General features: G+C 35.0%; 1 protein-coding gene across 1 annotated transcript in view; it reads right to left on the reverse strand.

Moving 5' to 3' along the window:
- Positions 1–586: 586 nt before the first annotated feature.
- Positions 587–15,423, reverse strand: part of BRINP3 (BMP/retinoic acid inducible neural specific 3) — a 488,755-nt gene continuing 473,918 nt past the window's right edge. Inside the window, exon 7 of the mRNA XM_044674904.1 lies at positions 587–1,703. Coding sequence (XP_044530839.1) covers positions 587–1,703 — 1,117 coding nt within the window. The remainder of the gene's footprint in view (positions 1,704–15,423) is intronic.

Here is a 15,423-nt window from a genome sequence, read left to right on the forward strand (position 1 = left end):
CAACAATGAAAATATTACTGAAGAATGTAACATTTTACCAATGTTTCAGTTTTCCATAAGGATTAGGAAAGAGAATGCAATTTGCATCAGGCAAGAAACCTTTCCAGTGTTTCCAATAAAAACAAAAAATAAACAAAAAAAACCTATGTATTTTCCCCAACCCCTAACAAAGTTATATCAAAATAGAAGTCATTTCATGGGGGGGGGGGGAAAGGAATCCCACAGCACTTCTTTTTAATAACTGTTCAGCTACAAAATTTTATTGGTATCCTTTTATGTTCCCTCTAGAGAATGTAATGCACAAAAGCATTGCCACGGAACATATAAAATTACAAATGAAATTTATTGTAAAAAGTAGAATGTCTTCTAGACTGGTGTCAGTATTTATTTCATTCATAAACCAAAACTGCAGGTATAATATATTCATTGTCAGCAAGTTCATGTGTAAATTGCCATCCAACGGTATTGACTGATATAAGACAGATATTGAAAAGACAATTTAAATTTACTCTTCCAAACATAAACTGTTCCACAAAAGCACTGTAAAAACTCCTTCAAGGTTTTGGGTTGTGCTTGACATTTATGGTTAACTACATAATTTGGTTGTGTCGTAATCCATTGTGTTTGGCAATTTGGAGTTAAAGGCCTGCAAAGCAGATTGAATTCTCACCACCTCACTAGTGGACAATTTGAGTCTATGACGAAGCAAGCAAGAGAAAAGGTCGAGCCGACGCTGACCAGGTGGGGAGAGTTTATTTACACGGTCCCTTATCTCAAGCAGCTGCAAAAGTGCTGAGTCCTGGGATCCCTGAGTATAGGGGTAGTCCAGCTGCAAGATCAGATCCCGAATTGCTTCCGGGTCAAAGTGCATGCTGTAGCCAAATACTTGTATGTTGTTGATTTTCATGTAACCCAGATTGCGGGAAGGGTCAATAAACTCCAGGGGTTCGTAATAGATGCTTTCGTTGCCATTTGGACCATTTGACTTGATGCGACTCCTCAAGTAGATATGCACTGTTTCAAAAAAAGTCTTCCACTTGTTGCCCAGAGTCAGCGTCCAGTTATAACACTGAAGGGGTAAGTCCAACTTAGTCCGCTCCCAGTCTGGGAAGCTGTTTTCGTTCACAGGCATAAACCAACTCTCAGAGTGGCTGCCTCCAAAAGGATTGACATAAACAGCCAAAACTGGCTCCAAGGTGCTATTTTTAGTTAAGCAGATCTGCAGAGAGAGACCCAGAATCATGTGGACAAGGCTTGCTTTGTATTTGTTGCTCTTTAGGGTAAGGAGCATTCGTTTGCGCCAGGAAGGATCAAACCAGCTATTAAGGCGCATGTCGTTGCTGATGAAAATGGCGTGGACTTCGATTCTCCGGTCGGTTTTTTGCAAAAGATATTTCATTTCCAGGTCCTGCAGGTCAGTCTCAAAACCGATATAGTGCTCCGTGGATTCCGCCACTTCCGGTTTACAAAGCCCTTGACTCAGCATATATCCGGTATTACAGTTTCCGCAGCGGGTACGATTATCTGGAGCACAGGTCAGGCATGAAGAACCGTCTCCTACAGTGCAGGGGAGGAACCCATGGCAGGCCACCTGGTCATTCGGGCAAGTACAAGAGTGAGTTTCTTCAGAAAAGCTTCCAAGAAGGCCATTTTCATTGCAGTACAGAAATGACTGGATTCGGGTTAACCAGTAGGTCGAAGATCTAGGTAAAAAAAAAAAATGAAAGCATAAAGAGAATATAATTACAATGAAATAATCTCCTTTTTGATCTTATAAAGTAAGCTCTATGGACTAGAGGCCACAAAATCACAGATTCATGGTTGATGGGGACTTCAGAGACAAGCTTGTCTAACTTATACCTGAAGTAAGAACCATCTCTACAAAAGAGTAAGAACTGAACGAGACCTTTAAAGATCAATTAGTCCAACCTTCTTATCTGTTATGTTCTTTTGTTGGTTTGTTTTTTGTTTTTCCTGTAGATTAAAAAAAAATGGTCTAAAGGGATCCAAAGTCACAGGAATTAATAGGCAAATCAGGACTACAGTACAGTTCTTTTCATTCTAAATTCAGCTTTCCTTCTGAAAAGTTAGTTGTTAGATAAAATAACCCCAAGGATGAAGAACTCCCTGCCTACTAAGCAATTCCACTACCGAACAGCTGATATTGTTTGAGTGTTTCTCCTTACACTGAGATAGAATTTAGTTCCATGAAACTTTTGCCCAATGGCACTAATTCTGTCTTGGGGGCCTGAGAAGAACAAGTCTAATCCTTCTTCTACATGATTAATCTCCAAATAATTGTGTCTTCCTTAATCTTCTCTAGGCTAAATTTCTTTAGTTCCTTAAACTAATTATTATAGACTCTTCAGAGTAGTTTTTTAAAAGACCAGAAAAAAGATGCTTATAGCTTCACATTGGAGAGATTTTATAACCCATATAACTGTAAAGAAGGTTACACGCATGTGAGTCAAGTCTGAAATAATTTTTGGTTTTATCCTAAAAATACCTACTTTTAAAGAAATACCAGCAATCATCTCTTAGTATTATAGCATAGCATTAGTTTGCAACTTGATTTAATTTTTTTATTCCAACAAAACACCTAAGATATAGTGAAATGAGAACCCAAGATAGAAAATATAGTTTTTGTATCAAACAAAATGCTTAAAATAATTTAAGGTATACAGATAAATGCTTAATTTTCATTTATTTCAAACTCAGCATCAGGAGGTATTAGTGCTAGAGCAATGATGAATAGAAAGTAAAACAGATAAACAGAAGAAAAAGAAGAAATACACATACACATCCATATATGTATATATATATATATATATATATATATATTTAATCAGTGTATTTAAATCTTGAAGATTTATCCAGCTAAATAGACAAATGAATATTACTTGAGGTAGTACACTTTTATCCAATACATTTTTTTTTTAATTTTTTAAACCCTTAACTTCTGTGTATTGACTTATAGGTGGAAGAGTGGTAAAGGTAGGCAATGGGGGTCAAGTGACTTGCCCAGGGTCACACAGCTGGGAAGTGTCTGAGGCCGGATTTGAACCTAGGACCTCCCGTCTCTAGACCTGGCTCTCAATCCACTGAGCTACCCAGCTGCCCCAATCCATTTGTTTTTTAAGGACCTTATAAATAATAATTTCTGTCTTAGATGTCTAATAGAAGAATATCTAAAGTTTAGAGATGATATGTAGAAAGCTCAAAGGAATGCTTAATGTATTTTATTTGAGTTTTGAACATTTTTTTTTCTGATACATATTTAAAAAAGCAAATTAGTCATGATGTCAAGCTTAGAACTAAAGAATCAAGGAAAATAATTCCTTATTTTTCATATCTTAAAAATGGAGGTGCTATTTAGGTCTTGGAGCATAAGACCAATTACCATATTTTCAGATATGCTATTATGTAGCTATTCTGATATATGATGTTTTAAGAGTTTAACAGGTTTCTAATGGCTCTGTGATATTTAGAATTGACTTGGAATATCAGGAAAAGGCAGTGATGCATGCCCTGGAAGTGACTCCACAGTGTTTCTAATCAAGAATAGTTCAGTCCAGTCCTGAAAGTTCACCAGTCCCTACAGATAATAAGTCATTTTTTTTTCCATGTTATCAAAGTAACATCCTTTCTGACATTCCAAGTTGCTGATGAACATCTGTTTCTAGGCTGAAGTTTCTTTCTTGTTAACTATACCTATAGACTCTCTCCCTTCTTCCTCAAAACATCATCAAACCTGTAACCTCTTTCTCTTCCATAGGTTTGGGTTTATGCAAACCTCCATGTGTGTCTTAATTCTCTTTTTAAAGGAAATAAACAAATTCACTGAGCACACTGACTCTTTTGGTTTTCAAGTGTACAGGATAGAGCATTGGTGGCATGCTGTGGGTCCAGCAAAAGTATGGTACTTAGAGATGCATTTGCTAACTCAGTTTGGGGTCCCACAGATTGCAGTGAGCAATCTTTGTCTAGTTTTGATTTATGAGGACCCTTTTTTTTCTGATACAAGGGAAATTTTTAATTTAAGAGAGTGAATTTCTGGTGTTGTGACTGAAGGGAGGACTTGTCTGTCTCTTCTTGGGAGAGCTTTTGGCTTTTTGCTTTGGTCCTTTACTTTGGTAATGGGAATTTAGATTAGCAACAAGAAACTGCCAAAGGAAGCAGGTGGCAGGGCATATGCATTTGGATTACCAACTTCCAGGAAACCTTCAATGGGAGGTATCAGTAGGTAACAGAGATCTCTGTTATTTTTGTGTAAGTATCATTTAGTTTTAATCATGGTTAATAAAAACAACTCCCATACTTATTGGCCAGAAACTGGAGGATCTTTGATCAGGACAAAATTCTTTAAACAAAGTTGGCTCCAAAATAAAAAAGCCTTAGTTTCTTCTATGTTTTATGTATTTGTTTGTCTGCATCTGCATTTGTGTGAGTTATGGGAAAGTGTTAACTGATGTCAGTCTCTGTGTTTTGGTCCATCTGTGTTCAATAGTACAATAATAATAGTACACAAGCTAGGATTTCAGAAAGAAAATCTTTATGTGTCTTGTGATTTTTTGATTTAGAACTTTGTCTGGCTTTCCCCCCTTATATTCTTGAACACTGAGAATGTTTTGAGAAAAAGAGAGAGATAGATAAGGGAGAATCTATAGTACCATGAATTAATTAGAAATTATAAATCTTTAAATTGTCCTTTAAATGATTCTTATAAGATGGGAGGTATTATGTAATGTTTTGAGTTGTTATTCCATAAACTTTAATTTAAGAGAAATTATTTTAACAGGAGACATTAAAACTATCCCTTAGAATGCTGGATTTATTTCTTTCAACTGCCAAGAAAGGAAATCATTCTTTGATTTAGCAAAATTGTAGGAATATTCAAGAAACCACAGTCAAATGGGGTTAAAATTAAAAGTAAATAAGTTATTAGGATATTTAATTAGATGTTTTCCAAACTTTGAAGTGAAGTAGAAGTCAATCCTGAAAAGAAAAATTGATGAGCAAATTTGACATTCCAGAGAAGCATAAAAAGATAAAGTGAAAATTAAAGAGTTTCAGTAAAGTTGATTTGAGTACATTAATACCTGGGAAGGTGATAAATGAAATAAGATAACTATGATATTTGAGATATGTAAAGCACTGAAAGAATACAAGATAACTAAAGTACTTAAGAACTTTATCAGTATTAGAGCAGTGAAACGAAGTATCTATGTAAAAAAGAAAGGAAATTTAGCAAAATGGGCTGATTCAAACAAAACAAGAGAAACACATGAAAAGAGAAAAAAATAGAAGGGGTAAATTATCTCTTATTAAAAGGTTTATAAGATGTAAATACAGTAAAAGAGAAGATGAGAGTGGGGCAATGGGCTATGCTTGAACCTTATCGTCACCAAAATTGGCTCAAAGTGGGAATAAGACCCACATACTGGAGTTCTGGGAAGATGGCAGCTTAGATGGAGTAAATCTTTAGACCTCTACACCCTTTTACACCGAGATAGAAAACAGGACACTTTGAGAGGAATGAAAATCAGTCTGAAAGCAGGACAGACCAGGGGGACCCTACTGCTAGACAGCTCAAGATGTACACCAAGAAAAAGACTTGAATTCTTAAACTGTTGGGTCTGAGGGTATAGAAGGGGAATCCCATGACCTCTCCCCCATGGGCTGTGCAGAGTCTGCAGTGGCCCCTGAAATCTCCAGGCTGGCAAACATACCAGCCTGGAAAGAGGGCCTTGCTGGCACTGGACTCAAGGAGTTGACACAGACACCAGGGAAGTGGCTGGGGGAGAAAGACAGAAAGAAATGCTCAGAAGATGGAGGCTTAGATGGAGCAAAACTTCAGACCTGCATGCTTTACCACACTAAGATAGAAAACAAAGTGCTTCAAGAGGAAAGGAAAACAGGTCTAACAGCAAGACAGAGCATGGGGATCCTACTGCTGGGCAGTTCAGAGAAAACACTCCATCTTGCCACCACCCCCTTTTTCTCTGGAGGTTTTAGCCTCAGGGCATATTAAGCAATTACAGACTAACCCAGTCCAGGCTTAATCCCATCAAATGGACAGACATGAAATCTTCAGAGGGAAGGAAAACTCCAATACTCCTCCCCCATAGACTGCAGAGAAAGTAACTACAAATCTCCATTGCCAGCTGAGGGGAAGATCTTTCATCAAAGCTCATTAAATCCATCTGCTTAACCTAGCAGAACAGAGAAGGGAAAAAAAAATATGAGTAAAGAAATTACAATTGACAGCTTCTTTCCAGGAAGTAAAAAAAGAGCAAATGAAATAGAAAGAGAAAGCTCCAGCAAATTGGACACAGGCTTTGAAAGATCTCAAAATTCAATTAACTCAAGAACTTCAGGAACTCAAAAAACAATCAAGAGAGGCTGAAGACAATTGGAAAAAGGAAATACATGAACTAAAATAAGAAAAAAAGTCTTAAAAGTCAAAATTGACCAGCTTGAAAATGAAGCCAAGAAGGTAAAAAATGATCTACAAAAGAAAATCAGACCAGAAGGAGGATGATGACCAAAAAGACTGAATGAAATTCAGTCTTTAAAAAATAGAACTAACAACTAGAAGCAAATGACTTCACAAGGCACAAGAATATATAAGACAAAATAAAAAAAATTTTTTTTGAGGAGAATCTAAAGCACCTAATTGACATGACCAAAGATCTTGAAAACAAATCTCAAAGAGGCAAATTAAGAATTATTGGTCTGCTAGAACATCTGAAAAGTGGAAATTGAAAGAATCCACAGATCACCTCTTACATCTAATCCACAACTGACACCTTCTAGGAGTATTATAGCCAAATTCAAAAACTACCAGGCCAAAGAAAAAATATTACAAGTTGCTAAGAAGAAGTCAGTCAGATACCAGGGAACCATAGTTAGGATAACACAAGATCTGACTTTATCTATAGTGAAGGACTGGAAGGCATGGAATATAATGTTCTGGAAAGCAAGAGAACTGGGTCTGCAACCAAGAATCAACTATCCAACAAAACTGACTATATTTTTGCAGGGGAAAGTATAGTCATTTAATAAAATTGAAGACTTCCAAGTATTCATGAAGAAAAAAACAGACTTAAACAGAGAGTTTGCTGCCCAAACACAGAATTCAAGATAATCACCATGAGGTAATTAAGATAGAGGGGAACCCCTCCCCCCACAAAAAACACCTTTTCTTTAAGGGACCCAATAAGTTCAATTGATTTGTATCCTTAGAAGAAAAGAAGATATTGGTAAATATTAAAAATTGTTATTATCAACAGGGTATCTAGAAGAAATTTAATAGAGGGAACAGTGACAAACTGTATAGCCTGAAATATCAAGATATATAGATATATATGTATGTGTACATATATATGTATAGGTGTGTATGTATGTGTATAAATATATATAAAACTAGAGGGAATAAAAAGGGAGATAATATTAAGAGAGATGGGAAAACAGACAAAATGGAGTAAATTTATATTCCATAAAGAAGTGTGTGGGGCGAACAGGTGAGAAGACCAATACACCAGAAGGGTAAAGAGGTTGAAGGGAGGGAATACTTAATTCTTAATTGCATTGAAATTAACTTAAAGAGGGAAGAACTATCAGATCCATTGGAGCAGAGAACTGATTTGTGCCTTATGGAAAAGTAGAAGGATAAAAAAAAAAAAAAGGACTAGTGGGGAGGGAAGCAACTCTAGAGAGGGAGGAAGGGTAGCTTAAAAAGACCCAAAAGAAGAATAAGAGGGGGATGAGAAGGGAAGGGGGAAAAAGGGAAGTACAATAAGTGAGGGAATTAGGGGAACTGATTAAAAACAAAACACTGGTATAGAAGGAAATAGTGAAAGAACAAAGGGCAGGATAAGGAGAGAGAATCATAATGTCTGAGAATACAGTTGATAATTATAACTCTGAATGTGAATGTGAACTTGCCCATAAAATGGAAGCAAATAGCAGAGTGGATTAGAAACCCAAATCCTACCATATGTTGTCTACAAGAAACACACAAAAGGCAGGTAAACATACACAGAGTAAAAATGAAAGACTGGAGCAAAATCTATTGGGCTCCAACTGAGAAAAAGAAGGCAGGAGTTGAAATCGTGATTTCTGACAGAGACAAAGTAAAAATAGAGCTAGTTAAAAGAGATAGGGAAGGTAATTACATCCTGATAAAAGGCAGTATAAATAATGAAGAAATATCAGTACACAATATGTATACACCAAATTGTATGGCATCCCGGTTTCTAAAGGAGAAGCTAGTGGAGCTCAAGGAAGAAATAGATAGCAAAACTAAACTAGTGGGTGACCTCAACTTTCCCATATCAGATCTAGATAAATCAAACCAAAAAATAAATAAGAAAGAGATAAGAGAGGTGAATGAAATCCTAGAAAAATTAGAGTTAATAGATACATGGAGAAAAATAAATAGGTCCAATAAGGAATACACATTTTTTTCAGCAGCACATGGAATATTCACCAAGATTGACCATGTACTAGGGCATAGAAGCATGGCAAACAAATGCAAAAAAGCAGAATTAATAAATGCAACCTTATCTGATCATAATGCAATAAAATAGTTATTAGCAAGGATACATGGAGAGGCAAACTAAAAACTAATTCAAAATTAAATAATATGATTTTCCAAAATAAGTTAGTGAAAGAACAAGTCATAGAAATAATTAATAATTGAAGACAATGACAATGATGAAACTTCTTACCAAAATCTATGGGATGCAGGCAAAGCAGTGCTAAGGGGAAAATTTATATCACTGAGTTCATATATTAACAATTTATGGAAGTCAGAGGTTAACAAATTGGGGATGCAACTTAAAAAACTAGAAAGTGAACAAATTAAAAATCCCCAGATGAAAACTAAATTAGAAGTACCAAAAATCAAAGGAGAAATGAATAAAATTGAAAGTAAAAGAACTATTGAATTAATAAATAAGACTAGAAGCTGGTATTTTGAAAAAAAAAACAGATAAAATAGACAAAGTACTGGTCAATCTAATAAAAAAAAGGAAAGAAGAAAACCAAATTAACAGTATCAAAGATACTAAAGAAGAGGAAATTAAGGCAATCATTAAAAACTATTTTGCCCAATTATATGGCAATAAATATAGTAATCCAGGTGATATGGATGAATATTTACAAAAATATAAATTGCCTACATTAACAGCAGAAGAAATAGAATACCTAAATAATCCCATATCAGAAAAAGAAATTGAAGAAACCATCAAAGAACTCCCTAAGAAAAAATTGCCTGGGCTTGATGGATTTACAAATGAATTCTATCAAACATTCAAAGAACTATGCTATACAAATACTATAATATACTATAATAAAAATAAATGTAAATTATATAATTATAATGTATATTAATAAATACTATAATATACAAATACTATACAAATTATTATATACGAATTATTTGACATAATAAGCAAAGAATAAAATTCCTTTTATGATACTAATATGGTACTGATTCCAAAGCTAGGCAGAAGCAAAACAGAGAAATAAAACTAAAGACCAATGAACCCTAGTGAACATAGATGCAAAAATCTTAAATAGAACACTAGCAAAAAGACTCCCATCAAATGATCATGAGGGTTATCCATTCAACAAGCTAACAAAAATCACACGATTATCTCAATAGATGCTGAAAAAGCCTTTGACAAAATATAACACCCATTCCTATTGAAAACACTAGAATGTATAGGACTAGAAGGACCTTTCCTAAAAATAAGTAATAGTATATATCTAAAACCATCAAAAAGCATCATATACAATGGGGATAAATTAGAAGTCTTCCCAATAAGATCAGGCATGAAACAAGGATGCCCATTATCACCTCTATTATTTAACATTGTACTAGAAACACTAACAGTAGTAATTAGAGAAGAAAAAGAAATTTAAGGTATTAAAATAGGCAATGAGGAGACTAAGCTATCACTCTTTGCAGATGATATGATGGTCTACTTAAAAAATCTTAGAGAATAAACTAAAAAGCTAGTAGAAATAGTCAACAACTTTAGCAGTGTTGCAGGATACAAAATAAATGCACATAAATCATCAGCATTTCTATATATTTCCAACATATCTCAGCTTCAAGAGTTAGAAAGAGAAATACCATTTAAAATCTCACTAGACAATATAGAATACTTAAGAATCTATCTACCAAAACAAACACAGGAATTATACAAACACAACTCCAAAACACTTTTGACACAATTAAAACTAGATCTAAACAGGTAGTTCCCAAACTTTTTTGGATTACTGCCCCCTTTCCTGAAAAATTATTAATTAGCACCCCCTGTCACATACTATCACCACCCCCTTACAGTTATTCACTGCCCCCAAATGCAACTGTGGCCATCACTGCACCCCTAGATAGCTGCTACACCCACCAGGGGGTAGTGGAGCCCACTTTGGGAATCACTGATCTAAACAATTGGAAAAACATTGATTGTTCATGAGTAAGACGAGCTAATATAATAAAAATGACCATTCTACCCAAATTAACTTAATTATTCAGTGCCATACCTATCAAATTATAAATAGAGTTTTTATTGAATCAGAAAAAAAATATAACAAAGTTCATGTGGAAGAACAAAAGATCAAGAATATCAAGGGAAATAATAAAAAAAAAACATAAGGAAAGGTGGCCTAGCAGTACCAGATATTAAACTATACTACAAATTAGTGGTCTTCAAAATAATATGGTATTGGCTGAGAGACAGAAGGGAGGATCAGTGGAATAGAGTTGGGGTAAGTGACATGAGCAAGACAGTCTATGATAAACCCAAAGAGGCCAACTTTTGGGACAAAAATCCAGTATTTGACAAAAACTGCTGGGAAAAATTGGAAAACAGTTTGGGAGAGATTAGGTTTAGATCAACATCTCACACCCTACACCAACATAAATTCAGAATGGATAAATGACTTGAACATAAATGAGGAAACTATAAGTAAATTAGGTGAATACAGAATACAATACTTATCAGATGTCTGGAAAGGAAAGATTTTAAAACCAAGCAAGAGTTAGAAAAAATTATAAAGTGTAAAATAAACAATTTTGATTACATTAAATTAAAAAGGTTTTGAACAAACAAAACAAATGCTACCAAAATTAGAAGGGAAGCAACAAATTGGGGAAAAATCTTTATAACAAAAAACTCTGACAAAGATTTAATTATTCAAATATACAAGGAGCTAAATCAATTGTACAAAAAAATTAAGCCATTCCCTAATCAATAAATGGGCAAGGGACATGAATAGGCAATTTTCAGATAAAGAAATCAAAGCTATCAATAAGCACATGAGAAAGTTTTCTAAATCTCTAATAATTAGAGAAATGCAAATCAAAACAACTCTGAGGCATCACTTCGCACCTGGCAGATTGGATAAAATGGCAGCAGGGGAGAGTAATGAATATTGGAGGGGATGTGGCAAAATTGGGACATTAATGCATTGCTGGTGGAGTTGTGAATTGATCCATCCATTCTGGATGGCAATTTGTAACTATGCTCAAAGGGCTTTAAAAGACTATATGCCTTTTGATCCAGCCATAGCACTGCTTGGATTATACCCCAAAGAGATAATAAGGAAAAAGACATTTATAGCTGCACTCTTTGTGGTGGCAAAAAAGTCGAAAACAAGGTACACCCTTCAATTGGAAAATGGTAGAACAAATTGTGGTATATGTTGGTGATGGAATACTATTGTGCTCAAAGGAATAATTAACTGGAGGAATTCCATGTGAACTGGAAAGACCTCCAGGAATGGGTGCAGAGTAAAAGGAGCAGAACCAGGAGAACATGTACACAGAGACTGATATACTATGGTAAAATCGAATGTAATGGACTTCTGTACTAGCAGCAATGCAATGACCCAGGACAATTCTGAGGGATTTATGGAAAAGAACACTACCCACAAATTAGAGGAAGAACTATAGGAGTGGAAACACAGAAGAAAAACAAGTGCTTGAACACATGGGTTGATGAGGAAATGATTTGGGAAGTAAACTCTAAATGTCAACCCAAGTACAACTATCAATAATATGGAAATAGGTCTTGATTGATGAAACCTGAAGAAACCATTGGAAATGTGCATTGGTTACGGGGGGGCAGGTGGGGTTTTGGGTGGGGTGGATGGGAGAGTAAGAACATGAATCATGTGACCATGGAAAAATATATATAAAAAATAATAAAAAAAAAGACCCACATACTGTTATAGAAACCTACCTTACCCTACAGGCAAGTAGAAGTGTAAGTAGAATAAGGGAGGGGCAGAGGTTGAGGAGAAGGATGGGAAAAAAAAAAAATTAAAGAAAGTATTTCAAAATGCTTATAGTCTGAAGCATTATAACTAACCTGGAAGAGAAATCTTTATCATTATATCTTTAACTATCAATTCCAAAATGATGTTCTATTCCTCTCTCTACAGATAACACCAGGAAATAAATTCTCCTTGAACTAATTGGGACCATGAGGAGACAAAGGCAAAGTGCCTTTGATTGATTTACCATGACTGGATTAGGGTAATAATTAGAGCAAGTAATAGGATTCTCTTTGATAGAAAATTCTTAAAGGGAATAGTCAAAAAGCAATCTTATTTGTTCTTAATATTTCTTCTTTTCTAATGGAATAATTTATTGTTTGGTCCATTATGATTTTCTTGGTAATATTTTTTCCCCCTTAAGTATTCCATTTTGAAGCTCCAATTTTATTTCTCTCATTTACTTTTGTAGTCTAATATCCAGAAAGTTTATTTTTCTGGAATTCTATTTTTATTGTTAAAAAGTTACTCTCCTATTTTGGGTTTGCTTATTGGGCTTATTTCAGTTGAAAATATTTTCATTCATTTTATTTGGTCTTTTCTTCTGTTTACTCTTATCTCCAACTTTAATTTGTGGATTAGAGTCAAAGATGTGAACCAGACTCCATTTCCATCCTCCTGGATATGCCACAGATGGGTCCCTACATCTCCCCATGTTGGGCATAGGTTTGGTTCTCAGTCTTGCTTTGGTTGGAGATTTCAAGTAGTTCTAGATTAGGACACGTCATTTTTTCATACACATCTTTTTACATAGTCCTGGCCTAGATAGAAGAATATACAACTGATTTTTATTGATTTTCATAATCATTATTCCTTCCATTACATTTTTAGATTTTTAATGGTATTGTGAGGGGGTGAAGGGAGGAAAGTAGGAGGAAGGACAGATGGGAGAAAGGAGAGAGGAAGGTAGAGGAAGGGAAAGGAAGGTAGTCCCCAGTTCCTGCCTGGGAAATTGACCAGAGCCCTTTGGGGCTCAAATAAAAGATCAGAGAGCTACTTTAGGGTTTAGAATAGCTGGTTTTTATTTAAATTAGAAATTTATTTAAATTAGGAAGCTCTAGGGAAAACTAGGAGGGTAGATAGTAGGGAAAAGAGGTGCTAAGAGAGAGTTCAGGGTAGACTAGCATCAGTCAGCCTCTCCAGAGAGCCTCCAGGGTAGAGAGCAAAAAGGTGCCAAACTTTCTCTTTTATACTTTCTCCCCACCTCTGGCAAAGGAAGTGGGAGGTGTTGTGGGAAGTTGTAGCAGAGAGTCCTGGGTGATGTAGTCTCCCAGGGCTTAAAATAATTTTAAATGCCACATTATATTTGTCAGGGAGCTAGACTCCTTTAAATCCTAAGAAACCATCTCATAATTCAGTGTTAATGTAAGAGTCAAAAAATACCCTGTTGCGGGGCAGCTGGGTAGCTCAGTGGATTGAGAACCAGGCCTAGAGACAGGAGGTTCTAGGTTCAAATCCAGCCTCAGACACTTCCCAGCTGTGTGACCCTGGGCAAGTCACTTGACCCCCATTGCCTACCCTTACCACTCTTCTAACTAGGAGACAATACACAGAAGTTAAGGGTTTAAAATTAAAAAAAAAAATACCCTGTTGCATTTTAGTTTTGATACAATGGCTTAGAGAAAACTGGAGGGACACTGCACAAGAATCAAACTTGGCTGTGCTCCAGACATCATGCATAAATTGCTAAACTAGTTAGAATCACACTCTTTCGAGAAGTGTAAATAAGCATGATTGAGTTGTATACTCTGATTAGGAAATATCTGGTAGTGTGGAAATTTTCCAAGACCATGCTGGTGGATTGTAGGAGATCTGGGATTTATACTATTTATAAATGATCGAGATGAAGTAGTATCATATTTAGAGATCATACAAATATGGAATGGACAGCTAATAATGGGTAACAAAGACAGCATCCAAAATATTATTGAGTGTATAAAATAATGGCCTAAATATAGTAAGATAGAAATTTGTAATTATTAAATTTGTGTTCAAAAATTACTTCTAATATAGAAGCAATTTGACATAAAGTGCCTAGAACAAATACATAGGGGTTGTAGCAAAACATGAATTTAGAAGGAGTCAACACTATGACATGACATTTCCTGCACCTATCCAAAAAAAGAAACCCCATCACTTAGGCTATATGCAGTGCCCAGAATAAGGGCAGCAAGGTTTCCTGTGTTTCGTTTTGTCTTTTTCTTGGATAGAACAATCTGAAGTACCACCTTAAGTTCTGGGTACATTTAAAAAATGACACTAACAAAAGAGAAATATGCAGGAGTGTAACTAGTATGATGTGAAGGCTAGAGACTCATATTGTACAAAGGCGATTGAAAAGAATCAATACATTTAAGCATCAGTGATATGAAGAGGAGAAAGAAAAATAATCTCAGTCTTCAAGAAATTTACATTGTAATGGGGGAACACAACAAAAGAGAAAGCTGAACATGAGTAGGACTACCTCTTCTGGGGACATAGAAAAAAGTCTAGAATGCAGCCCAGGAAAGAACAAAGTACTAGGAGAAATGGGGAGAAGTTGAATAATGTATTTTAGGTTCAATATAATGAAAAACTTGAACATCTAAGCTAAATTTTTCCTAGGGCAACAAATTCATTATGTTTAATTTATTAGACAAAGAGAGCATATAGTTGATGCCCCCAAAATGTAATAGAATATTTGTACAAATTTAATTGTGCTTTTTTAAGCAAAAAAACAAAGTTTGAAATAAAAATATATATATACATATAAAAATAAGTATATACATATATATTAACTTTGAAGACAGGAAGAAAAAGATGACAAAATAAAAAGCAAAGGATTATGATTATTTTAACTTCTGTCTTCACAAAATGTTCAACTAGCTATATAACAAAAGATAATCATATGGAAAGGTAGGGAACAACATTTTGAAAGGAGTAATTTAATTGCCTTTCCAATAGATGTTGGTGTCTCAATTGTTATCACAAAAACAAATGGAAAATGCTAACTTTCATCCCAACTCTATTGTGTTTACTTACATTTATATATTACACTACTGTTTTTCATATTACTTATTCAGAGAAGATTGA

This window comes from Gracilinanus agilis, chromosome 4, assembly GCF_016433145.1.
Source record: "Gracilinanus agilis isolate LMUSP501 chromosome 4, AgileGrace, whole genome shotgun sequence".
NCBI classification, from domain to species: domain Eukaryota; kingdom Metazoa; phylum Chordata; class Mammalia; order Didelphimorphia; family Didelphidae; genus Gracilinanus; species Gracilinanus agilis.